This window comes from Talpa occidentalis, unplaced genomic scaffold (genome assembly GCF_014898055.3).
Source record: "Talpa occidentalis isolate TD23 unplaced genomic scaffold, MPIMG_talOcc4v2.1 talOcc4.17, whole genome shotgun sequence".
Taxonomy (NCBI): Eukaryota; Metazoa; Chordata; class Mammalia; order Eulipotyphla; family Talpidae; genus Talpa; species Talpa occidentalis.
Window position 1 is genome coordinate 39,613,980 of NW_023601754.1, and position 27,986 is coordinate 39,641,965.

The 27,986-nt window shown below is 38.2% G+C and overlaps 2 protein-coding genes across 13 annotated transcripts in view; one reads left to right on the plus strand and one right to left on the minus strand.

Annotated features, from left to right (window-relative positions):
• The window catches only part of ZNF570 (zinc finger protein 570), a 114,285-nt gene that overhangs the window by 24,702 nt on the left and 61,597 nt on the right, over nucleotides 1-27,986 (plus strand). Inside the window, exon 4 of one of the 4 annotated variants that reach the window (XM_037517937.2) lies at nucleotides 16,116-16,645. The exons of 1 other annotated variant lie outside the window; for it this stretch is intronic. In XM_037517937.2, the coding sequence (XP_037373834.1) occupies nucleotides 16,116-16,135 (20 nt within the window). In that variant the 3' untranslated portion in view covers nucleotides 16,136-16,645. 2 more of the 4 variants (XM_054697157.1, XR_008552507.1) reach the window with 2 other exon arrangements.
• Nucleotides 793-27,940, minus strand: LOC119250162 (zinc finger protein 420). Of its 9 annotated transcripts, XR_008552503.1 has the most exons (7): nucleotides 27,765-27,940; nucleotides 26,218-26,268; nucleotides 23,619-23,707; nucleotides 19,897-19,981; nucleotides 1,966-2,145; nucleotides 1,276-1,329; nucleotides 793-1,062 (listed from the first exon to the last, which is right to left on the minus strand). XR_008552503.1 is itself a non-coding variant. In XM_037517890.2 (5 exons), the coding sequence occupies exon 5, from the start codon at nucleotides 11,970-11,972 to the stop codon at nucleotides 10,116-10,118; it is 1,857 nt and encodes a 618-aa protein (XP_037373787.1). In that variant the 5' UTR covers nucleotides 11,973-12,046; nucleotides 19,897-19,981; nucleotides 23,619-23,707; nucleotides 26,218-26,268; nucleotides 27,765-27,940; the 3' UTR covers nucleotides 9,467-10,115. The 9 variants fall into 9 exon arrangements, 5 of the variants coding, with proteins under 5 accessions (XP_037373787.1, XP_037373785.1, XP_037373786.1 ...); XM_037517890.2 differs by lacking the exons at nucleotides 793-1,062; nucleotides 1,276-1,329; nucleotides 1,966-2,145 and adding an exon at nucleotides 9,467-12,046; XM_037517888.2 differs by lacking the exons at nucleotides 793-1,062; nucleotides 1,276-1,329; nucleotides 1,966-2,145; nucleotides 19,897-19,981 and adding exons at nucleotides 9,467-12,046; nucleotides 21,800-21,926.

Below are 27,986 nucleotides of genomic sequence, written 5' to 3' on the forward strand. Positions count from 1 at the left end.
CATACAAGAACTGGGGTACAAGCCTGAGGTGCGGGGGGTGAGAGGATTCACGAGAGGCAGAGTGGGGAGCAGAACAGGTAGATTGACAGAAATACACTGCTGAGGGGAGCAGTGGGTGAGACAGGAGAGGTCTGCTGTGCCGTGTGGGTCATGTCCCTGGCTGGGTATCCAACTCATGCTGCAGTGGCAGCAGACAGCTTCATAGTGCTGACGCTTAACTCCTTGTGCCACCAGGGAGGCCCCCAAAGATTTACTTATTTATGTATAGAAGAACTGGGGTACAGGCCAGAGGTGTGGGTGGTGAGAGGATTCACTAGAGACAGCGTGGGGAGCAGAACAGGTGGATCTACTGAAATACACTCCTGGGAGCAGCAGGTGAGACAGGAGAGGTCTGCTGTGCCATGTGGGTTAGCTGCATGGCTGGTGTGATCAAACTTGTGCTGCAGTGACTGGATAGCTTGATAGCACTGGGACTTAAACCTCTATGCCACCAGGGAGGACTGAGTTTTCTTTTTTTTAATGTAAACTTTAGAGCTATAAATTTCCCTCTTAGCAGTTATTTCAATGCATCCCATTGCTTTTGGTATGTTGTTTTTTTATTTCATTTCTTGAGAAGAAAAGAATCTGATTTCCAGAATTAAAATATTTTATTACTCAAAATGTCTAGATCTCATAAAAATTATAACTCATACAAAGAAATAGAAAATCGGCTCATTCACTCACACACACACAAATTACATATATATGGCAATATATTTGTAATATATGTATATATAAAGAATTTCACAGAAACTATCGGTAATCATTAGAATTAGCAGTCAAACATGTTAAACCAAGTATCTTAAATTTGCTCCATGAGCTGTAGAAAACCGTGTACAAGAATCTAAAGAAAATCAATAAAATACTACATGAACAAAAATATCAACCAAGAGACCGAAATAATAAAGGAATCAAAAAGAAGTGATGGAGGTGAATAACTCAGTACCTGAAGAGTTCAATGGCAGATCCCAATAGGCAGAAAACTTCATGAACTTGAACAAAAGGCAACTGAAATGATTTAGTCTGAAAAACAGAAAAAAAAATGAACAAAAATAAAGAGAAACTGAGAATCTGTGTGACAGAAAAAATATTTTTACTTCCCAAATCTTCCCAAACTTGATAAAGACATGAAATAACCATATTGATGAATCTCAATGAACTGCCAGCAGGATAAACCAAAGTATTCCAAACTATTGAAAATCAAAGACACAAAATCTTGAAAACAGTGATATTTACAGTCCACATCAGAAGTCATGGAGGACAGAAGTCACGGATGATACTTTCAACATCCTGAAAAAGGAAAAAATTTCTGAGCATTGTTTTATAGCTAGTAAAACTATTATTCTGAATGAAGGAGAAATTAAGTTATTCCCACATAAACAAAATGAGGAAGTCTGTTACTCATGGATGATCTAACATTTAACAACTAAAGGTTGTTAAATTAACATTTGTTAAGTAATGTCCATGGTGAACTGTTGCTCAACAAAAGCCCACAAGGAAATTGGTGTAGCAAAGACTATTACATGTCATGGAATTCCTGAGGGGCAACATGAGCATGTCAAGATAGTGTTCTAGCAGAGAGCACAGAAGGCCCAGGGGTAAGTGGTTTATTATGGTCTGCAGAGGGAGACCAGGTTGGTCAATACAAACTTAAAAGAGCATGGCTTAGGTAAGCTTTGAGGGGGTCTTATCAAAAGGGTGTACAGGGTGAGGGGGCTGGGAGGCAGTGGAGACTGTGTATTACAAGGGCGATTGAGAAGGTTGTAACAGGAACTTTCATTTCCTTGTGAGTCTGTAGGCTGTTATCTAGGCCATACCCTGAGGAAAGTGCTAGTCCGTTCAAGGCCCTTGAAGGCCCCTTGACCACACAAAATGGATGCTGAGTTCTTTACTGTGGAGTTGTTTAACTAAACTCTCAACACCTACCTTATATGAAACAGCCCAAGCTGAAGCAAAAGTCCACTAGTTAGTAACTCAAAGCCATGAATACATAGTTAAATATAACTCTTCTTTTTTATGTATGATTTTTTTTCCTTTTTTTCTTTTTTCTTCTTTTTTTCTTTTTTTCCTCTTTTTTCCCCTTCTTTTTTTCTCTTTTTTTCTTTTCTGTATGATTTAAAAGCAAACCATAAATAATTAAAATCTGTTAAGGATTGCACAATGGGTAAAGATGTAGCCTGTAACAATAACAAGGTGGAGTGGTGTGGGGTACAAAATATACAGAAGCAGATGTTATCCTTTTGAGAAAAGATGGTACTATTCAAACTATGATTTTAAGGTATTATAATCCACACGACAACCCTTAAAAAAAGTAACTGAGAATATACAAAGAATAAAATCAAAATAATCTACTATAAAAATCAACTTAATCACCTAAATACAAAATTATAAACTACAAAAAATCAGCTAAATATGAAAACATGGAAGAGTTGAAGAATACAAAGCGCATAAAATGTAGAGAAAACATTTAGGTAAAGAGCAGTCCTTCCTTGTCATCAGTTACTTTATATGGATTAAACTTTCCAATTAAAAGACAGAAATTGGCAAAATGATACCAAAAAAAGATCCATTTACATGCTATCTACAAGAGATTCACTTACTTTACTGCAAAAATACAAAGACATTGAAAGTAAAAGATGGGTAAAAACATTCAGTGCAAACAGTACTGAATAGAGCTGGAGTGATGACTTCTTGTTAGAATAGAATTTAAGTGAAAAATGGTTATAAGAGATCAAGAATACATTATGTGTGGATAAAAGGCTCTAGACATTTTTAAATGTGCTTTTATTCACTGATGGAAATTGCTGTATTATATTTCTCTTAATTATCAAGATACATATAAAATTTTCAAAGTTAACAAAGTTTTAAGAAATATCTGTCCTGACAGAATAAACACCATTAACTTTTATCTTTTTTAAAAAAAGTTATTTGTTAGATTGAGTTAAAAAATGACTATATTTTTCGGTAACATGTTATGATAAGCACTAGGAAAAAATAGATGCAAGATATCTTTTGGTTCTCAAGTACATCACAGTTGATTTGGTGAGACAAAAAAGTACAAAATGTAAAAAACCAAGACAGTAAAGTTAGTCATTAAAAATGTAAAGAAGGGCCTCCCCGGTGGCGCAGCTGTTAAGCGCTGGGTTGTGAAGCTGGCCGCAGCCTCTGTTGCACCAGTTCGATCCCCGGGCTGCTCCCCCGCCACCAAAGGAGGGTCCCGCATGGCATGCAGACCTCTCCTGCCGCCCGCTGCTCCCCTCAGCAGTGTGCTTCGGTCCTTCTGCCAGCTCTGCTCCCCGCTCTGGCTCTGGTGAATTCTCTCACCCTCCCCCGCTTCTGACTGTACCCAGTGCTTGTTTAAATAAATAAATAAATAAACAAACAAAACAAATAAATAAATAAATCTTAAAAAAAAAATTTAAAAAAATGTAAAGAAAAGATTCTCAAAATGCCAGCACAGTCAGAGGTTTTCTTTTCTTTTTTTTTTTTCTGCTTTCATATGGGAGGGCAGGGAAAGGAACAGACTTCACATTCTTAAAAAGTAGACTTTGGGCCTCCCCTGTTGGCGCAGCGGTTGAGTGCTGGGCTGCGAAGCTGCCTGCAGCCTCAGCATCGCTGGTTCGACCCCCGGCTGGAGGGTCCCACATGGCGCGCAGACCTCTCCTGCTGCACCGGCTGCTCCCCTCAGTAGTGTATTTTGTCACTCTGCCAGTTCTGTTCCCTGTTCTGGCTCTGGTGAATTCTTTCACCCTCCCATGCTTCTGACTGTACCCAGTGCTTGTATGAATAAATAAATAAATCTTTAAAAAAAAAAAGTAAACTTAAGTACAAAGTTAGAACAGCATTTTCCAAAAACTCAAGAGGTAGTGTGGGCCAAGGGTTTTATATTCAGCTGTTTTCCTTCCAGTACAAGACTATTGAAAAGTTTTTTTCAGTGTGTGTAAATGTTCAAGCCTCATTCAGTCAAGAATTTATTGGGAAAACATTAGTAAAAAATTGAAGTTCACTTTAATATATGTAATTATAGAGCTCACATGTATACTTCACCCATTTTTCCCTCAAAAATAACATTTTACAAACTGTAATGCAATATCACAACCAGAATTTTGAAATTGACACAATCTACTAATCATGTTTAGATTTTCCCAGTTTTATAGTCATTTGTGTATCTGTCTCTGTGTTTAGTTCTACACGTTTATCCTGTGTAAGTCTGCATATCTACCGGCTTAATCAAGTTTCATCACAAGAATCCCTTATGTTATCCTTTTATAACCACATCCACATTCCTCTTGCCCTTTTGTTTCCATCCTTAATCCCTGGCAACCATTAATCTTTTCTATAATTTTTACATTTTATTTTTTTAAAAGATTTTATGTATTTATTTTGCATGTAAGAACTAGGGTGTAGGCCAACAGTGCAGGGTGTAAGAGGACTCACCAGTGACAGAGTGGGGGACAGAACAGGCAGATCTACTGAAATACACTGCTGAGGGGAGCAGTGCGTGAGACAGGAGAGGTCTGCAGCACCATGTGGGTTGCTCCCTGGCCGGGGATCAAACTCAGGCCTTAGACATGATAGTGCTGAGACTTAACCCCTCGGCCAACAGGGAGGCCCCTGTTTTTGCATTTTAAATGTTATAGAAATGGAGTAATACAGTATGTAACCTACTGAGATTGACTTTGTTTCAGTCAGCATAAATCCCTGGAGATTACTCCCAGTTGTTCTATGTATCATTCTTCTATTTAATAGATTTTTTTCCATAATGAGTACTATTCCATGGTATGGTTTACCGTGGTTTGTTTAACATTCACTGCTGAGGGACATCTGCATTGTTTTAAGTTTTTGATATTACTGCTCTGAATATTTTGTGTACTTTCAGTTTCATTCAATTCAATACATATTTTATTTCCCTGGAGACTTTGATCTATGGGTTGCTTAGAATATGTTGCTTAATTTCCAAGTGTTTGAAGTTTTTCCTGTTGTGAGTGATTCTAGTTTGATTGCATTATGATCCAGGAACATACTCTGTGATTTCAATTCTTTTTTGTTTGTTGGTGTTTGTTTTAGGACCCAGTATATTATCTATCTTGGTGAATGTTTTTGAGTGCTGAAAAGAATGTGTATTCTGTTGTCAGTGTGTGAAATAGGCTAAATATATACATATATTTATTTATATATGTACATATACACATATTTATATATGTATACATGTTTATACATTTATATATTAGATTATATTAGACTAAATATATACATATATATTTATTTATATATTTACATATATATATATTAGATATAAGATCAAAGTAAAACAAGATCTAAGATCAAAGTAAAACTTACTTAAATTTATGCCCTGGTATATCTGAGTTAGTTTTCCATAGGGAATTTATTTATTATATGCCTGTGTACTAAATACTGTCTATACTGTTATTTGGCTTGTATATCTTTAAAATTAATACATCCTGTCTATTTCTCCAAAGTAATTATAAATTTTTATTCTCACCAATCTCACCAATAATTCTCACCAATTATTCTCCAATCCTCACCAATGTTTGTTATTTATCAGCTTAACTTGATGATGGATATTAGTGATATTGGTGAGGTGACTCAGTGTAGTTCTGGCTCACATTTTTCTGGTTACAAGGATGAACAACTTACATTTATTGATCATTTATACTTTTTCTTCTGTGAAATACCCGTTTGTGCATTTCTCCCTTTTTTTCAGTCTTGAGTTTTTTTTCCTGCCTAAAGCTTTATATTTTCAATATATTTATCCGCTGTTGTGCCTGTTACCACTTCGCTGCCTCAGCTCCAAATTGAAATTTCAGTACCTGCTCTGCTGTAATGGTCTGACTTGTGTGCATTTTCTCCCTCAGGGAATACACTACTCAGCTTTTCAGTAGACTCTGTGTTGGTCCTGTTGTGCTGTTTTGCCTTTTCTTGTCCCTCTTGCATGGTTATTTAGTGGGGTGGGGCTATAAGAACACTCGGTGGGGCCCTGTCCCATCTGTGTACCTAAGGAACATATTTGAACCTTGACAACTGTGCACCTCAGCCAAGGCCAACAGGACACCTGTGTGACACATTGTGCACTGTAGTCCTTGGGCCACAGTGGCCTCTGATGCCCCAGAGACCTGGAACCAACTGAGAGCCACCTGTGTCCTGGAGGTTACCCACGGCCCTCTCAGTGCTGACAGTGTCTTCCGGGGTTGGCATCTGTACCCCAATTCTACCATCGTAACTTCATTGTGTTTCAAAGGTTTGTTCCGTGCTTGCTGAGTGACTTTAGATTGGCTCTCGCCAAGCAGCCCACCATAGGCTGAAACCACCTGTGAAGCCTGAACCTCAGACTAAAAGATGTGGGGGGAGGGCTCACCTTCAAAATTTATCCTTCCTGGGATACTCTCCCTTAGCTCACTCCCAAGTTCTTTTACATTTTTTTTTTTAAAAGATTGATTGATTGATTTATACAAGCACTGGGTACAGTCAGAAGTGTGGGAGGGTGAGAGAGTGCACCAGAGCCAGAGCGGGGAACAGAACAGGCAGATTGATGAAATACACGACTGAGGGGAGCAGCGGGCGCAGCAGGAGAGGTCTGCGCGCCATGTGGGACCCTCACTGGCCAGCTGGCCAGGGATCAAACTGGCTCTGCAGAGGCTGCGGGCAGCTTCTCAGCCGAGCACTCAACAGCTGCACCACCGGGGAGGCCCAGTTCTTTTACTTCTTATACTCTTTGACCATATTTCAGAATATCTTTATACTATACCTTAGATTTAGAAGTAACATATCTTTCATAGCCACATTAAGTATATTAATTGTGATTAATGATGAATTGGAGTTTATTGCTACCATCTTATGGAAATTGGTTCTTGAACATGAGAGGGAAGTTACATATCACTTCTAATGTTTTACTTATCCGTAGTCACTATTAGCAAGAGAGAATAGGAAATTAAGTACCTACCTGGGTAGCTGGGCAAAGGAGAAGTGAGAATTTTTGGCACTTTGCCAAAATTATAATACAACCACAAAAGGACATTATGCAGCTATTAAAATTACCAATATAAAAATAAGGGAACTCCATGTATGAGACATGGACAATGTATTTTCCAAAAATGCTCACCAAAGTTTATACCCCACCCCATATGCTCTACTTACAATGTGAGATTTTTCCATTTAGATCAACTGTTTAAACCAGTAGAAAATTGTAGAAGTGGGATTACATGACTACATGGCTAGGTATGGAAGCTTCTTTATGGCAGATTATATTTTTCAGAGACAGCCACAATATTTCCCAATTTGCAAGCTCTCCTTACAATGTGACACTTTTTTCATTGAGCTGTGACTGGCTCAACCAATGGAGTATCGTGCAAGTGATGCGATTTCTGAGTTCAGATCATAAAACTACATGTACGTCACCTGGTCCTTCGGGATACACTCTTGGTACCCAAGTCACCATGCTAAGTGCCACATACGGTACCACATTTAGGTATTCTGGCTGAACACCGAGGTCCAATTGACAGCCAGAATTAACTGCCAGATATGTAACCAAGTGTGTTTTCAGACAATTCCAACCTTCAGCCATCAAGACACCCCTAGTCTTCAAGCCACCCAATCTATTGCTATATGAATCTGAGATGAACTGTTGCTGCAAATTCCTGTACTGATTTTGGTAGATGGGTGAGCTAAATAAATAATCACTGCACATTAAGCCAAGTTTGGGGTGGTGGTTATGCAGCAATTGAAACTGTAATGATTGCCAAAATAAGTAAGTGAAGCAGAAAGGCACTTAATGGAATATGCAATATATGTGTATGCATGTATATACACATATATTTAAAAGCAAATGTTAAAAGAGATATTACATTTTAGGTATGTGTATGTATTTTTATAACGTGGTTTTATATATACATGTATATCCTGGGGAAAATTACATTCCCCTGCCTGGAATGCTCTTTCCTTTGATGACCACTTATTCCTTCTTCACATTGAAATCATGACTCAGATCTTGCCTTCTCAAGTCTACCCTGATCATTCTATTTCATATAGCACCCTATGCTGTCATATCCCTATGAACTCCTTTGAATGACTGCTCCCCCATAACATTTATGTTCAAACATACTCTACAACTTACTATCCTTTTCCTCCAGACGGAATTGCTTATTGATATATCCCAAAGAACTAAGATAGATGGAATATAATAAGCACTTGCTCTATATGGCTAATTTTAGAACAATAGGCTTGGATGGGGAAAGCATTTTAAACTAATGTTTGCTGGCAAATTCACTGCCCTTATGTAGATAGGTAGGGGACTCACTTCTGGTTTAGGCTGTGATTTTAAATCACTATATGTGCCTTAAATTAAGGGTAGAGAATTAGTTTGGCATTTGAATCCCTCAAAGTTCAAAATTATATACTTTACCATAAATCTGGATTGAGCATGTCTGAACAAAAAAACATCACTTTCAATCTCTGCTAGTAGCTTCTGTTTCCAACTTTTCACTAAAGTTCTCTCTTTTTGCATGACATTCAGAAGGCAACAAGAAGTCTCCAACACTTTCTGACTCACTCCTACCATCTCCCTTAACATGACTGCCTTGACTGCCACAATGTTGACCTGGTAGATAGAGTGTGCATCCGACAAAACGTCCTGTCTATAAAATCAAGGATTTTCCATTTATTAGGCCAAACAGGTAGATCCTCATTAGCCTTAGTTAATGACACATTTGAGGTTTCTTTTACTCACAGCACTCCACTTCTGGGTATAAAAGTTAATATACTTAATAATTTTGAGCGTCAATAACAGAACAACAGAATCAACAAATACGTTTATTTTAATTTTATACGAAGAACTACAGGAGACAGACAGACCAGAGTTGGTACGGCTGTTGCACACCAGCAGAGGTGTAGAATCATTCTGTACTTCTGTTCACCACCCTTAATACCATTCTCAAAGTCCTCATGAAACTGCCAGAACTGCAGATTGAATGTCCACATTGTAGACGGGGGACAAAAAGGGGGTGGAGGAGGGAAAGAAGTGCTGAGGGAAAAGGTTTTCTTAAATTCCCTACTCATACAAACATGTTTCCATCTTGTTGACCTACAAAGTAGGCCAAGCCAGTTTTTCAGTGAAGATTTCTGTGACTAATAAGGGAAAATAGATCTTGGGTAGGGAAATAGCAGTCTCTGACACACACTTATAATTTTTTTTTTATTGCAAAGTGGTCTGTAATGTTGATTCTGATTTTTAGCTTAAATTCTAATCTATTTTAATATGAAAGTTGTATGTTCCTATTTCTAAATATTTTCTTGTAGAATTTGGCTATCCATTTTTTTTTTTTTTTCATTTCTAAATAATCTTGAATTGTGGTCAGAGATGGTAGAAAATACAAGTTTTCTGGGCTTTGTTACAATCACCTTATACCTCTTCAACAACTCACTTATTAAATCTACAGAGTTCTTTTTTACAGCATGAATTTCCTCTTAAGTATATGGGATGATACCTGAATGAAAGCTTTCTTATATTTTATAGCATACAGTGGCCCCCAGTCAAATAATTGGGGTTAAACATTAATGAAAAATTCCTTAATATCCCTTACACTCCTAAATGTCCTTCTCTCATGCAAAAAATCTAAAATAACACTAATAATAGTGATAGCTAATATTTGTGAAATGCTATGTTCAAGGCACTAAGGCTTTACATGTAATAATTCACATAATACTCCCAAGAACCTAATAAAGAAAGTATTATTCTTAGGCCCATCTTACAAATGAGTAAACCAAAACAGAGGTTAATTATGATGAATGTCACAAAGAAAAGCAAGTGGTAGCATGAAGATAATTTTGCAAAAGACATATATGCTATGGCTAAGGTCTTCCTATCTTTACTACACAACAGAACTATTCTCTGTTGATAAATTTAATTTGTTTCCTGCAATATCTTTTTTCTACATGAATAACGCTATCTTTCTGCCACATAAATTCATCACTTCTGGCTTTTATGAGGCAAATGTACTCCCATACTCATATAAGAATTATCTGATAAAGGATTAATGACCAGGGAAGGCTCTTTATATCAATCACAAAGACTCAAATAACTGTGCACCATGACTAAAATCTATCCCACATTCTTTATATTCAAAAGATTTTTCACTGACATGAATTTTCTGATGTTGAGTTAGTTGTGAACCACGAGTAAAAGCTTTCCCACATTCCTTACATTGATAAGGTTTCTCACCAGTGTGAACCCTCTGATGTCGAGAAAGATGTGAGCTCTGAGTAAAGGCCTTTCTACATTCTTTGCATTCATAGGGCTTCTCACCAGTATGGATTCTCTGATGTAGAGTAAGTTGAGAGCCGTGACTAAAGGCTTTCCCACATTCCTTGCATTCATAAGGTTTTTCTCCAGTGTGAATTCGCTGATGTTGAGTAAGTTGTGAGCCACGAATAAAGGCCTTTCCACATTCCTTACACTGATACGGTTTCTCACCTGTATGAATTCTCTGATGCTGTATAAGCAGTAAGCCACGAGCAAAGGCCTTCCCACAGTCATTACATACATAGGGTTTCTCACCGGTATGAAGTCTCTGATGCTGAGAAAGATGAGAGCTCTGAGTAAAGGCCATTCTACACTCTTTACACTCATAGGGTTTCTCACCAGTATGGATTCTCTGATGTTGAGTGAGCTGTGAGCCACGGATAAAAGACTTCCCACACTCCTTACATTCGTAGGGTTTCTCACCAGTGTGAATTCGCTCATGTTGCGTAAGTTCTGAGCCACGACTAAAGGTCTTTCCACATTCTTTACATTCGTAGGGTTTCTCACCGGTGTGGATTCTCTGATGTCGAGTAAGGAGTGAGCCACGATTAAAGGCCTTTCCACATTCCTTGCACTGATAGGGTTTTTCACCAGTGTGAATTCTCTGATGCTGAGTAAGTTGGGAACCATGGCTAAAGGTCTTTCCACATTCCTTACATTCATAGGGCTTCTCATTAGTGTGAATTCTCTGGTGTTGAGTAAGTTGTGAGCCACGGATAAAGGCCTTCCCACATTCTTCACATTTGTAGGGTTTTTCACCAGTGTGGATCCTCTGATGTTGCATAAGTAATGAGCCACGAATAAAGGCCTTCCCGCATTCTTTACATTCATAGGGCTTTTCCCCATTATGAATTTTCTGATGCTGAGAAAGTTGTGAGCCACAAATAAAAGCTTTCCCACATTCCTTGCATTCATAGGGCTTTTCACCAGTATGAATTCTTTTATGCAGAATAAGTTGTGAGAGCTGAGTAAAGACCTTTCTACATTCTTTACATTCATAGAGTTTCTCACCAGTGTGAAGTCTCTGGTGCAAAGTAAGCTGTGAGTTCTGAGTGAAGGCCTTCCCACATTCTTTACATTCGTATGGTTTCTCACCAGTATGGACTTTCTGATGTCGGGTGAGTTGTGAGCTACGAATAAAAGCTTTCCCACATTCTTCACATTTATATGGTTTTTCACCAGTATGAATTCTATGATGTAAAATAAGTTGTGAGCTCTGGGTAAAGGCCTTCCCACATTCCTTGCATGCATAGGGTTTCTCACCAGTATGAAGTCTCTGATGAAGACTGAGCTGTGAATCACGACTGAAGGCCTTTCCACATTGCTGACATTCATAGGGTTTTTCCCCAGTATGAATACTCTGATGTTGAGTTAGGTGTGAGGCTCGTCTAAAGGCCTTCCCACATTCCTTACATTTATAGGGTTTCTCAGTAGAATGACATCTGGGATGTTGAGACAAATAATTATGCTGGTTGAAAATGGACATTTTTTCATATATGATCATCCCGTGCCTGAAATATTCCTGATTTTCTTGCTGATTTTCCAGTATGCTTTTGACTTCCAAATAATCTCTGCAACTGGACTTTTCAAGATCACAGTTTTCAAGCCTGTCACTCATTTCCCATTGGGATAATTCTGTTTCATAAGTGTCCTTTTTGGGAGAAGTCTTATTTGCACACTTTGAAGGCAAGTCTGAAAGATAAAAGAACATCAAATGTTTCTGTTGTCATTTCAGAAGCAGAACTTACTCGAAAAGAATATAGGGAAAAACATATGGGGGAAATATCACCCATAAGAAATAGCTGGCTTATATCAGTGTCTTTCAGTTATTTATTATGGTCTATGGTAATACCTACTTAGTTTTCATATCATAACCTATTGTAATATACAGTTTCACAAAATAATACCTAGCCTGTTTTCTATTCTATTCTAGTTCTCTCTCTCGGGAAGACTTTGACATATCCTGTCAAGACCCACTAAATTCACTTGATGATATAGTATTGTGTTGCTACCTAGATTCTGAAAAAATATTAGCTTAAAATTACCTTATTTATTAACCTTTATTAACATATGAGAGATCAGAGAACAATGAAAACTTATCTACTTAGGAGATAAGGGAACAGATTAAAATTTTTTTTAAGTCAGTGATTCTCAAACTTTTAGTGGGAAGCAAAATCACTTGGGGGAGGCTGGTTAAAACTGAAGATGCTACATCAGGCTAAATGAATTTACTTACTCAGAAAAAAAGTGGCTCTCCAGTCTTCATACTTTCTACCAAGTGAGGCTGATTCAGATTCTGATAGTGATTTTCTATCTCAGCTAAAACTTTTCAATATCTTCCCAATTAAACTTAGAATGAAATCCAAATGACTTTGACAAAGCCCTCCATGGTTTGGTTCTGATTTCCCCATGAACCTTCTCATTTTTGCTATTTGCCAAGCATATTACATTTCTTCTAACTGTTAATATGAAAAAGTCACAAAGCCAATTTCAACTTAGAACTAGCAAGAGCCTACTCCATGTCTTTGGACTACTCTGCATAAAATCCTCCATACAAACTGACACTTAACCATTCTTCCAATTTCAATTTAATTATCAGTTCTGAATCTTAAGCATCCATTTCTGGTAACAGAAGACTAAGTTACTTAGAACAATCTTTGTGATGAGAGCAATTAGACAAATTGGACAGCATATAAAAAGCACTTGACTGAAAGCATGAAAAGTTAATATTGGAATAAAGGAAAACTGAAGTTGAAAAGTTGAAAACTCAAGAGAAATAAGCCACATTTGGGACCAGTTAGGGAAATCCTACAATTCTAGAAAAAGCAATGGAGATGGAGAAACTTAGTGGTAATTTGAACCACTTCGTTGCATTTGGGTGACAACTGGAGAATGAGGGACCATCATAAATTCACCATACTTTAGGCTGGGTACCCAGAGGACTACAATGAGAAATCAACAGAGAAACATTAGACTAGGCTGGGCAGAGTCTGAAGCCTGAATCATCTTTGAATCATCTCAAACCCAGAAATTTGGATAAAGTTAATTCTAGACCACCATAACTAAAGCCACATCTTCATTGAAGACATGTAATATCATCTAAGATTTTAAATTACCTTTGTAATTTCTTCTTTACAATGTCTGGTGCTCAACAAAAAAATAACTAGGGCGAATGAGGGTACAAGAACTTAACTGAGAGACAGGAGAAAACGCACACACATAAAAACAGATCTAAAGGGCTCAAGTCATGTATCTCCCACCACAGTAAATGATACACAACAGTCTGTCCTCTGTACTCTTGTGCTGTTCCTTTGTAGTGAAGCTCTCCTCACCTTAGGGGTAGATGCCTAAAACTAACTTAGCTGTGGCTTCCCCCAACAACTCCTTATAGATGGAAACAAAAATGCATCCCTGGGCCTCCCCGGTGGCACAGCAGTTGAGCGCTGGGCTGCGAAGCTGCCCACAGCCTCTGCAGCGCTGGTTTGATCCCCGGCCGCCAGTGAGGGTCCCACATGGCGCACAGGCCGCTCCTGCCGTGCCCGCTGCTCCCCTCAGTAGTGCACTTCGTCAGTCTGCCTGTTCTGCTCCCCGCTCTGGCTCTGGTGAATGCTCTCATCCTCCCGCACTTCTGACTATACCCAGTGCTTGTATAAATAAATAAATAAATAAATAAATAAATAAATAAATAAATAAATAAATAAAATCTTAAAAAAAAAAATGCATCCCTAGTGAATCTAAGATAAAAATGGAAAAATTAAAAATATACCTCTCCAATTGCCTTGTCTCTTGCACACTGCTTCCTAGGTCTACTAGTCATGGTTATCTTCTTTAGTTCCTCCTTATCCTTTTCAACCAAGATATCAAGTTGCTTTTGATTCTTTATTTCACAGTCTGTTGTGTTTCTTTCTGCCCTGTTTCATGTCTTCTCTTATGACATCTTTTTTTCTTCTATCCAAGGCCAATTCTACTTGTTCATCCCAGAAGAATAGCTTTAGCATTTCTCAGCACTGCTATAGGTCAAAGACATAATGGAAGCTTTCTGTAGTCTTATGGAATGTTGGGGATATTGGAGAGAAAAATGCAATTATTGAACACGAGAGGAGGAGTCTGGAGTGACAAAATTCCAGGAATTCTAATAAAGAGTATGTTGAATGGAAATATAAAGGACACAGAAAGACTCAAACACTGCTTGTAGGAATGTGAAACAATACAACCATGATAAAATAAAAAAAGTTTGGTTGTTTCTTATGAAGTTAAACATACAGTTAGCATATAATCCAGCAGTCATATTCATAGGTACTTATACTTATGTCTAGACTGACATCTGTACACCAAAAATTATAGCAACTTTATTCATAATTGCAAAAAATTGGAAACTCAGATGTTTTTCAAAAAAAAAATAAATGAGTCAACAAAACTTTGGTATTTCCATACAATGGAATATTATTAAGCAATATATAGAACAAACTATTGATTCATGCAACCATATGGATAAATCTTTTTTTTTTAATTTTTTTTTTATAGAGGCATTTTTTTTTATTTGTTTGTTTGTTTGTTTGTTTTGTTTATACATGCACTGGGTACAGTCAGAAGCGCGGGAGGGTGAGAGGATTCACCAGAGCCAGAGCGGGGAGCAGAGCAGGCAGAAGGACCCAAGTACACTGCTGAGGGGAGCAGCGGGCGGCAGGAGAGGTCTGCGCGCCATGCGGGACCCTCCTCCGGTGGCCAGGGAGCAGCCGGGGATCGAACCGGCGCTGCAGAGGCTGCAGGCAGCTTCGCAACCCAGCGCTCAACCGCTGCGCCGCCGGGGAGGCCCCATATGGATAAATCTTAAATGAATTTTAGTAAGAGCAAAAAGTCAGACCCCAAAGACTATATATATTGATTTCATTAATATGACATTCTGGAAAAGGCAAAGCTACAGGGATGGAGAATGGCTCAGTAACTGTTTTCACAACAAAGGGACAGTATGAGGTAATTTGAGGGTGCAAAGAAACTGTTGTATATTATGACTGTGATCGTGGATACACTTGATAGATAAATGCATCCAATTTCCAGAATAATACCAATAAGTGTGGGATAAAACATGACAAAAAACATTCTAAAAGCACACCACGTTTAGAGTAAGAGTTACAATGAAGAAAGAACCAGAAACTAGAAGGGTAACAAGTTTTGAAGCCACTGCTACCCTCGGGCATTTGTAGTCTATAGTTACCTACATCTGTACCTAATGGTCTAAAAAATTTCAAGAGATAAGGCCTTAGGTGAGCTGTAAGACAGAAATTAGGAATAAACTACAAAATTGGAAACATTGAAGGACTAAAGTTACAGGGAGGAAAAGATATCATCTGACCTCAAAGGAAAATGACAAGGCACGTCTTAGTTTTGGCCATTTAGAGTAATTAGAATTTTATTCCGAGATGGGGAGCCACTGGAGAGTTACATAAGTAGCATGAAAAGGTATGACTTTTTTTTTTTAAGGAATCATTTTTTTTTTGTAGGACCCTCGCCGGCGGCCAGGGAACAAACCGGCGCTGCAGAGGCTGCGGGCAGCCTCTCAGCCCAGCGCTTAACCGCTGCGCCACCAGGGGAGGCCCAAGGAATCATTGTTTGCTTTGTTTATATTAAAAAAATAATCATGGGAAAGTACAGAATAGAAATTAAGCGGCTATAGCAATGATTTATCCGGCTCTTATCAGGGAATATGGCAGAAGAGGGTAGAGAAAATTAGATGTCAGTGGATTTTGGACATGTTTTGAAGGTATAATGAAGATGACTTGATGGTGGATTGGACATGTAAACGAGAGAAATCAAGGAAAACTAAGTGTCTTGCCTGAGCATCTGGAACAATGTAAGTAAGATATACTGACAACTTATTGTAGTAGGAGCAGGTTTGGAAGAGAATATCAACAAGTATAGGGCATCATAAAGAAAATGTTGAGGGACTCCCTGGTGACGCAAGGGGTTAAGATGCAACCTATGACGCTGTCTGCAGCCTCTGCAGCACGAGTTCGATCCCCCAGCTGGCCAGGGAGCTACCCACATGGCGCAGCAGACCTCTCCTGACTCTCCCACTGCTCCCCTCAGCAGTGTATTTCAGTCAGTCTGCCTGTTCTGTTCCCCACTCTGTCTCTGGTAAATCCTCTCACCCCCAACACCTCTGGCCTGTACCCTAGCTCTTGTATGCATAAATAAATATATCTTAAAAAAAGAAAAAGAAAATGTTGAGTAGGCTGGTATATATACAAATAAGGGATCATCAACAACCAGATGACATTTAAAGCTATGGAATTTGAGGAGGTCCCCTAGGAAGTCTTTGTCAATAGAAGAGAATGAAAAGAAAGTTTGAGGATTAAGTCTTGGGGCACCACCCACATTTGGAGGGCAGGGAGATGAGATTGAACCAGCAAAGCAGACTAATAAGGAGCTGCCAATGAGGAGGGAGAAAAATTAGGAATATAGAATCTAAGAAACCAAGTGAAGAAAGTGTTATAAGGAGGGATAATCAAGTGAAAATTGTGTCAAATGCTGAGCTGAGGTGAAACGGTGACTGCTAATTTAATAAAGGCTTTAACAATATGAATGTTCCAGTGATCCTCATAAGGTAGTTTTGGGGCCAAGTTCTGATTTAAGACCCACTGGAAGCATGGAAAATTCTTATGAGAAGTTTTGTAAAAAAGTTGAAGAGAGGGCCTCCCTGGTGGCCTGGGGAGCTATCACCACTGTGGCCAGAGTTGGATCCCCAGCCAGGGAGCTAACCCACATGGTATAACAGACCTCTGCTGTGTCATCTGCTGCTCCCCTCAGCAGTGTATTTCAGTGGATCTACCTGTTCTGCTCCCCTCTCTGTCTCTGGTGAATCCTCTCACCCCCTGCACCTCTGGCCCACATCCCAGTTTTTCTACATAAAAATAAATAATTGAAAAAATAAGTAGCAGAGAATTGGGGCCAAATCACGAAGAAAATACATCGAGTTAAAAAAGATTTTAGTAATGGGTACCTAGCCCTTGTGTCTGCATAAGTCTTTAGAAAGCCAGGAAAAATGCTTAAATCCCAGTATTTGCTCTTCTTTGTGCATCGATAGTACTGCCATTTTTTTAAAAGATTTATTTACTTTTATACAAGAACTGGGGTACAGGCCAGAGGTACAGGAGGGTGAGAGGATTCACCAGAGACAGAGCAGGGAGCAGAACAGGCAGATCTACTGAAATACACTGCTGAGGGGAGCAGCAGGCTAGACAGGAGAGGTCTGTCATGCCATGTGGGAATCTCCCTGGCCGGCTGGGAATCAAACCCGCACTTCAGAGGCTGCGGACAGCTCCACAGCACAGCGCTCAACCCGCTGCGCCACCGGGGAGGCCCCACTACTGCCATTTCTTTAGGTCAAGAAAACAGGAAACTGAAAGAACTAAACCTGTACATGAAAACCAGAGGCCCGTGTCAGAAGTTAAGTAAACCAGAATTTAGAAATAAGTGACTAGTAAAATTAAATCAATTCTTTGCAAATACCAAAAATGATACAAAAATTTGACATGTAGAAAAAAATCAGATTGGTGATAAAACCAAAGTACTGGAAAGGTAAAGGAAGGACATAAATCCCAAAGACTTAAAATGAATTTATGAAAAAACCTATATACAACTTAAGAACAAATTAGAAAAATGAGATGAAGTGGATGAAAATAAGAAATGACCACAAAGAGAGAACATCTGAGAACACACCAACAACAACATAAAAGTTTTAAATTTGAGTTTCATGTCTGTACTTCTGACAGGAAGTGGATATTGATGACGGATGGTATTACTGGCAAATTCACCCAAGTATTAAAGAATATGTAATTCTAATCATACATAACTGTTGTTGAACATCTAAAAATATGGAAGGCTATCCAAATGAAGTCATTTTACAAAGTTAAATTAAGTTAGAAAACAAAACTGGACAGAACTCAGAAAAACTAAACCAATCTCATGAACACACATGGGTAAAATTTTAAAGTATCAGCAACATAGAATCTTTGTAGTTAAGGACTAACAGATGAGCCAATAAGGTTAATCCCAGAAATTCCAGAATAGTTCAACATGAGAAAACCCATTTTAAGGCTCTTTATTAAAAGCTGTAAGACAAGAGTTGGCTATTCCTTAACCTATTTAAGAGTATTTACCAGAAATCTATAGAAGGATATTTAAGAATTAAACATTAGAAACACTCCCAGTTTAAAAAAGACAAGAATTACTTGTTTTAAATGTGAAATATTCAAATAGATCTTACTAAATAGTTTTAAAAAAAATGGTACAAGTAGAACAGGAAGAGATAGTATATGTGGAGAGCCAAATTATCTACCTAGAAATCCAATACTATTCACTGAAAAACTTAGGTATTTCTGTAAGGTTATTATCAACTTATAGAAATCAATACTTTGAGATATATACTAATATCAGCATAAACCATTTAGAAAATGTCATAGGACAAAATATTCCTATTCATTATATCATCAAAATTTATAAAGTACAGGAGAAATTACTTAACAACAAATGTAAAAGACCTTGTGAAAAGTGAAATATCACAAAAGAACATAAAAAGTATATATAGCATGCAAAAAGACAAAAAAATTTAAATACTGTAAATAAGAATATTACATCAGATTTCCTGAAAACACATGAAATTCTGCATAAGCTATGACAAACATCCTTTTAAAAGTAGGATATGCATAAACCAAAGTAAAGAAGATCAATGGTGGCACAGTGACGTGAGAACCAGAAAGCAGAGTGAAACATTCTGATGTCACGGCTATCTTCAGGACACTGACTGACTTCAATTAAGCCCTGGGTCAACAAAACATCAGGGGTTAAAACTGAACCTCCTGGGCCTCCCCGGTGGCGCAGCGGTAGAGCGCCATGCTATGAAGCTGTCCACAGCCTCTGCAGAGCCAGTTTGATTCCCCTCCGGCCAGGGAGAACCCCACATGGCGAAGTAGACCTCTCCTGCCTCGCCTGCTGCTCACCTCAGCAGGGTCTTTGCTCCGTCTTCCTGTTCTGCTCCCTGCTCTGGCTCTGGTGAATTCTCTCACCCTCCTGCGCTTCTGACCTGTACCCCAGTTCTTGTATAAAATAAATAAATAAATCTTAAAAAAAAAAAAAAAACAACAAAAAACTGAACCTCTTCAAAAAATCAGATTTACCTAAGACTTACATTAAAGGAAAAAAAAAATCCACCTGGTCTCAAAGGAAACTTACAAGGAACATTTCAGTCTTGGCCTATATTCAAGGAAAAGCAGAAAAAAATGCTATGAATAATTCTCATGACATAAATACGCCCATTGAAAGCAAAAACTGCAGACTTAGACCTATTCCCTAGAAACTGGAATTTCTGAATGATACATATGAATGGCTGAAATACATGAAAATCAAACTATTGTAAGGTGACAATATAGAAGAAGAAAAGTAAATCTAGGGACGAGAGATATCATCCATCTAGAAAGAGAACAATCAAAATATTAGAGAAAAAATTCTTAAAAGCAGTTGGAGAGAAAATACAGATTACTTACAAAAGGAACAACAATGAGACAGATGGCAGACTTCGCAAGAGCAACACTAGAAGCCAGAAGACAGTGGAATAGTATCTTCAGAGTGCTGAGAAAAAAATAATAGTACAGAATTCACATCGCAGTTAAATTATCAGGCAAGAATGAAAGTGAAATCAGATTATTCTGCAACAATAAATAAAAGCAGCATTTACTAACGATAAGCTTTGCCAAATATACTTCATAATAAGTAAAATGACACTGTAGGAAGTTATAATGGAAGAGAAATAGTGTACAAATAAAAGGCTAATCATGTGAATAAGTCTCTAAGCAAATATTGTGATCATAAGTCAGAAATAATACCTACTTTGGGAGTCAAAAAGAAAACAGAATTAAAATACCAGACAACAATAACATATTATATGAAAAGACTGATAAAGTGAAAACATTTTAAGATCTTTTATGCTGTCCTAGGGAAGAGGAGACATTCATTCGATTTAGCTGTTGTTAAGTATGTATCTACTAAGTGACACAAACAATAATGATAATGACTACAGGGTCAATATAGGTAGGAATACTCCCCAAACACTTAAACTCACAGCAATCACAGGAATATGTTATCCTACTCTTTAGCCACAAATTGACAGATACCAGGGTTGGGCGCTCACCTATTTTTAATTATTTGAAATACAAAATATTCTTGATGGTTGACATGTCTTTTTAACTGAGGTATACTTGACATACAGAACTGTATTACTTTCAGGTATACAACATGATCTGAAAATTGTATATATTATGATCACAACAATCAATCTAGTAAACAACTGATATCACACAGCTATAAATAACAGTCCTTGCCTCAGAACAGGCCCTCAATAAACAGTTTGAATGAATGAACCCATGACTATTTAAGAACGGAGACCATGATATAAGTCTAAATACAAAATAAAAAATCTGGAAAAGATTATATCAAAGTTTATATATAAAGACTGTCCCTGGGGAAAAGGAAGTCCCTTTTTCTTTTGAAAATGGAAAGTAGTCTCATAAAAGACCAACAGGGAGTAGTAGTGGTGAATAGGTGGGGTTCCTTAGGGCAATCGAGATAAAGAGCCCTGGCTTTCTTCTCAAGTCAAAGTCAAAGATCTTTTCTTTACAAGACCTGGAACCTACAAGGAAGGGTAGCAACTAATAATTTCATAAAGATTTCAGAGGAAAAAGGAACAAAGGGACAAAAGACAGTTATATTCTAGTGACCAGAAGAGTCTAAAGAATAAAGTAATCATTATGTGACAAGAACACTTATTAACATTTTAATTGCTAGATGCTCCATCCCTTACTTTCAAGGAAAAACAAATTTTCTTAGATAATCACAGGTTCTTCCTGTGCTGTTTTCTAATAACAGGTAGAAACTCATCCAATGCAAAATGCACAGTTCTTAAAATGTAATAGTCAACTGCAAAACAGAAATAAGAAAATGTATTTGTTGTAACGCATTGTGTTCACTTGCATTGTTAGTGACATGCACTGGTCTACCCTATCTCTCCATAAATGGTACAAGCGCTTCTGTTATCAGAAAATCCATATATTTCTGCATCTATGACTACTTTAATATTTACAGCTCCTTTAGCAGATCAAACTTGTAACAACAGATAGCCAATTTTTTTTCTGAAAATACTGCATGCGCCCCAGAATTCAAATCTATTCCCTTGATCATCAAGAAAGACAGGAAAGTAGAAAGAAGATAATTCTGTGTGAAAGGTGGAGAGGAGTCATGTGTCGCCTGCAACCATCTATACATCTACTTCCAGGAATTTAAAATCATTCCTCTGAGAATAATAGTAAGTTCAGTAGATTACTTTAAAACAACCTGGAATAACAGCAGAGAAAGTAGCCATTCTCAAGGCAGATCCTAGGGGAGACATCTTACCTAGTGACACCAAGTTACTAAAGTTCTCCAACATCACGTCTCTATACAAATCCCTCTGAGCAGAGTCCAGGCACTCCCACTCTTCCTGGGAGAAGTCTATGGCCACATCCCTGAACTTCACTGATCTCTGAAATAACAAACATAATACTAGCTGTGGAAACAAAGTATTTTTTCAGTTGAGGTAAAAGATGAGGTAACAGAGGCAACAGATGATGAGGTAAAAGATGATGAGGTAAAAACAGATGAGGTAAAAACAAAATATTTTTTCAGTTGAGGTGAAAGATGAAGTAAAAGAGGCAACAGATGATGAGGTAAAAGATGATGAGGTAAAACAGATGATGAGGTAAAAGAGGCAACAGAGTAACGAGCCTCGGACTTGAAGACACTAGAGAAGTTCATGCTTCTTAGTGCCAACTTGTTCCTTCTTTATTCCTGTTGCTGTAGCTGTTTCCTGCAGATAGAACATCTTATACAGAGAAGCTTGGGAATTAACAAAGGAACTACACTGTCCGGATGAATACTAACAGCATATATAAGCACCCATTGATATTTTGTATATCATATATTCTCACTAAATGGGAGTTTTTCATTCTTCTGTTGTTTTTTAAGATTTATTTATTTATGCATACAAGAGCTGGGGTATAGGCCAGAGGTGTGGGGGGCCGGGAGGCGGGGTTGAAAGGACCCACCAGAGGCAGAGTGGGGAGCAGAACTGGCAGATCTACTGAATTACACTGCTGAGGAGAGCAGCGGGCAAGACAGGAGAGGTCTGCTGCGCCATGTCGGTCAGCTCCCTGGCTGGGGATTGAACTTGTGCTGTAGTGGCTGCCCATAGCTTCACAGTGCTGTTTAAGAAAAGTAACTAGGGACATTTGTCTGTAAAATCATATAAAATCTCTATCTTCTAAAATGAAATGTTCATAAAATTAAAGAATTTATTGAAACCTCAAGTTCATCATTAGATTATAGCATAAGCATTTTCTTAATGCAGTTAATATTTTTAACAGCTCGCAGGATAGCATAGTTCTGTATGGTGAATATATCTGACTTAATCAGTGCACCTATTTGAACATTTTCGATTATATAAAAATCTCATAAGCATTTCTTCTGGGAGTTCATAATGCTCAACAACTTTTGTATGAGAGTGGTAATCTTTTCGTTACTAGGAATCATTCTTGTTTCTACTATTCATCATTTATAAATGTACCTTTCCCTTGTTCTAAGCAACAGAAAGGTGTAAAAGATAATCTAAACGTACATATTCAAGATTACCACATACTGTTGAATCTCAAAAAGATCCCTATTATTATTATCATCATTGGTAGTTGTCAGTGACAGAGTCCTGGGAGAGTCCTGATCTTTCTGTGTTGAGTCCCTAATCATATTCTTAATCTCAAAAGCTCACAAAACATGAATTCTTGGTCAGTTTGGTATGACTGTTTGGAGTTTGGTTTATCAGTTTGGAGACAGACTTGGTCAAAGCCAACTCCTATCTTGTCCAAATGGGAAACTTAGGTCTAAAAAGAAGTTCAAATTTTTCTCATTTGTGGTACCATATAACATTCTTCTCTAGGTTATAAATTTAGGGTGTCTGCTTTAGTTAGAGCAGTCAGAGAGGCTCAATGGATTTTTAATTTGTATGTGAATACAGGTTAGATCTGAAAAACATACTTAGGAAAGACTGATTGGGTGTAAGAATGGAACAAACTGGAGAGCACATTCCAGAGTGGAGTTAGTTAGGCAGAACTCTCAGGGATAAGGAATGTAAATATGTATATACTCTGTAAAAATGTGACTATTTAAAAAGGACACAATTTACCGAATCCATGGCTTTCAGAGCTGTAAGAAATGATCCATCCTCTTCTGGATTGTTATCTTAGAGAAACACAGAGTCTGGAAAAGGCAGAGCTGGAGGAGAGAAAACAGAACCAAGACACTGTGTTTTCTGTAAGGCTCTAAATGATTAAGTTAGATTTATCCATTGCTTTCCTTTTCCTGTCTATGACTGCCAGCCCCAAATTACACACTAAGCAGAGACAATACAGTAGTTTTTACCCTGGTCAAACTCAACGTTCTTTATATACAAAAAATATGTATTTATGACACTTCTTTATTATTTTTGAAATGAAACTGATTGATAATGACACATTTATGTTCAGTATGCCAAAAATAGATGACCAAGTGCTATATTTCCATATATTAATGATTATTAATGATCATATACAACTATATTAGAAAGCACAGATAATTAAATACTTATGCTTCTAACAACTAGTTACAACAAATTTAGATTTATAAGATAACAATATTCAACTAAGTAGTATTGAAATATTTCATTTGAAACTTTGGAATAAAAGTTATATATAGATATGTATATGTTTACATGTATGTGTTCACAGAACCAATGAAATTCATTATCTACAAAAAGAAGTTTTTATAAGTATTGCAATTTGGCCAGTCATATTGGCCAGTAAAATACTACAAGCAGTGTTACCACCAGTGCTATTATTTGCTTTCATAAATGGTTAAAAAAAAAAACCCTCAGTATAAATTTCTCAATAGACCAAAATACAGTATTTTTTCAATCAAACTATAGTAGCATTCTTGGAAGATTTAGCTAATAGTAAAACGATGCAATAATACAAAATAGTAAAATAAATCAATTCAGCAATTTGAAAAAATCATGTAAAAAATGCTTTATAGGAGAGGTTCTAGACCCAAATAATTATAAACAGATTTCCCCCCCTCAACTATAGTCCTCATATTGCAGGTCACGGAATGATTCTTTGTTATGTATTGACGTATATCTAGATCAGGAGTTGGCAAAGTACTGCCCAGCAACTATTTCTATAAATCAAGTTTTACTGGGAAACATTCTCATTTGTTACTGTCTTTGGTTCCTTTCACACTACAGTGGCAGAGCTAAATGGCTGCAATAGAGACTATAAATCCCAATAAGTCTACATATGATGTAGTCCTGTACAGAAAAGCTGTCTAACCTTTGCTCTAGATCCAGAGCTTTAATCCTTCGAAAGCCAGAAGGCTTCATTCTCAGGCTAATTACTTTAACATTCAAAAGCACCCAGCTATTTGTTTTTTGTGTTTTTTTTTTTTTTTTTTTTTTGGGTATAAGCTATACTTCGGAGTACTAACACTGATGGCGAGATGACTTTCTTTACAGAAGTGCTCCAACTAGTAAATGCAAAAGAAATGACAGAATATCATTTTGTAACTTCTGCTAAAATGATGGATCCAAGTAAAGATGCTCAATGGCTGCTAATATCACATAAAGCAAAACAATCAACTAATTAGGCACCACTTAGAGATGGACACCCCATTATATAGAGGTGTAAAATGAATAAAAACACAAAAAAACTTAAAGCAATCAAGTCTCTAGAATTGACTAACAGTTCATAAGAAATGTAGGGGTAGAGGATCCTGTTAAATGACACCATATATGAGCAGTTGACAAAATCCCAAATATGGATAACTTTATTTTTTTTTTTTTTTTTTTTTTATAGAGGCATGCTTTTATTTATTTGTTTGCTGGTTTGTTTGTTTGTTTTTGTTTATACATGCACTGGGTACAGTCAGAAGCGCGGGAGGGTGAGAGAATTCACCAGAGCCAGAGCGGGGAGCAGAGCAGGCAGAAGGACCGAAGTACACTGCTGAGGGGAGCAGCGGGCGGCAGGAGAGGTCTGCACGCCATGTGGGACCCTCCTCTGGTGGCCGGGGAGCAGCGGGGGATCGAACCGGCGCCGCAGAGGCCGCGGGCAGCTTCGCAACCCAGCGCTCAACCGCTGCGCCACCGGGGAGGCCCTGGATAACTTTATTTTTTAAAAATCTATTTCTGGAACAAATAACTGTAAGAAAAGAGAAAGAAAGATCTAAGGAATGTATCATACTATTCCACTAAATTAAACCACGTGGATCCTATTTCTAACAAACCATATAAAAAAATATATGGACAAAAGGGGAAATTTGAACACTCACTGGCTATTCATGACAGTAAGAGTATTAAGTTGTTTTTTTTAGCAGTTGAAAGTATTGTGATTATGCTATTTTAAATAAACATTCTTAGCTTTTAAAAACAAATATTAAAATATTTGTGGATAGAATTATGTATCTAGAATTTACTTCGAGATAATCCATATTTCTGAGGAGGGGGAAGTATATAATCCATATTTCTGAGGAGGGGGAAGTGGCAGAGGTAGAGATAAAACATGTTTAGTCATAAATAGATATTTACATATGTTTGAGTATTTTGTATATGTTTGAAAATTAACCCCAAAAGTTAAAAAACCAGAATGCTGCTTACCTCTCCATCATTTGGAGGTTTAGCTAGAAAATCTCAAAAAGACAAAAAAAGATTCCTATGTTCTGAAATAACAGTAAACAGACAGGCAATATTCACTCACCTCGGACTTTGCTTTTGAATGTGTAGCTGCCATTCTTCGCTTCTCTGGGCTCTGCTTTCAGGGAAAGAAAATGGAATCGTGAGGTACCAGACCCTTCTTAGGGTATACTCTAAATTAGACCACACCCTCTCCTCCCTCCCAATCAACCGATTATTTAATTACAGGAAAGTCAGGAGACTAGAACATAGAACAATTCAGCACTTTCTGTATTAAAATGAAGGCCAAGATCGTAGTGGTCTTGGGCTAGAATTTATTTCTGGATTCAAAGCTATCCTCTGGAGACAGAGTTATACATTGGTGTGCCACAGTTTCCAAAGTCTGTGGCTAGAGCTTATATAATCACTGGCAGCGGGGCGGGGGTGGGGGGGTGGGGCTTGGGGGGTGTTGTATTCCCTCCTGAAAACCCATTACATTTCTAAGTGGCCTGTCTTGAAGGTGCTAGCAGCTCTATCTAAAATTCTCATCTTAAAACTAGGTCTGTGGCTTAGAAGATCCACTTTTCAACTTCCTGTCACTTCTCAGTATCCCATACCTTTAAGGTTATAAGGTCAGAGGGCACTGGAAAGAGGAATCAGCAGGAACCTATAACTACAATCCCAGAGTGAATTAAAGATGGATACAGAAATAAGGCAATCAGGCTCTCTGTGTGAGTGGGAGGGGACTTTTGTCACTGCGGTCAAAAGAGAAAGAAGTCAAATCCGCAGAGAACAAAGCCACATGGGACTCATGATCTACAGGCAGTCTCAGCTCCAGAACAAACCCCGTGATACCAAAACGCAACTTTATCTCTGGACCCCATTAAACTCCCATAAAGTCACAAGTTATAAAATATACAAATGATCACACAAAGTGACACAGGGGAACAAGGTTACATTATTCAGATCACCTAGTTTTACACAAAACCTAATCACACCCAACTCAGTCACTCAATCACACCCAAGTACTCACCCAAGTACCTGCCAAAAAAAAAAAAACAACCCCAAAAACCCTGTTGCTCTCTTCACACAGTCGTGGAAACAGCACACACAATCCCATACCTGTGTGCACAGTCACCCGATCAGAGAGTCAGAAAAACCCAGCAAGGACTAGTCAAAGAAACAAGCAGTCACAAACACCGTGTCAAGGCAACACTATCATAACACCTCAAAGTCACAGGCGAACCTCAGTAACATACCTGATAGCAGTCACATACACAACCTCAAAGTCACACAAGCACGTTCAAACACCCTGTCACAACAGCATCGCCACACGTCACAGTCACAAGCAATCCCCAGTAATACACTCAGTAAACACACAATCACACCGTCACACAAGCACATTCTCAGGTATGCAATCAGACACAAACACACTGCCAGATCAGTATTATCACACCCGCAGTCACCGGCAACTCACACTCACACCAGTGCTTACACAAAACCACTCGCACACGCCCATTCGCCCACGCACTCACCACGCTCAAGCAGGCGATCGCGCTCACACAAAACCGCTGGACAATCGGCCACACAGCCAACCCCAGCGACAGTTTTCCCTGGCCTCCCGACCCTCACCTCCACCGACGGTGTACTTCAGGATCCAGGATCTGGCGTCAGGGGTTCAAACCTGATTTCGGGTTCGCGCGCCCCGCCGGACCCGGGCCAAGATCCTCCAAGGGACACAGCCCTTTTTCCACGCGAGGACCCCAAATCGAGAACAAGCGGAAACGGAGCCCGTAAGCCGCGCGGTGCCTCTGGGAAATGTAGTCCAGCGCGGGGCGGTGGCTTCCACTCACC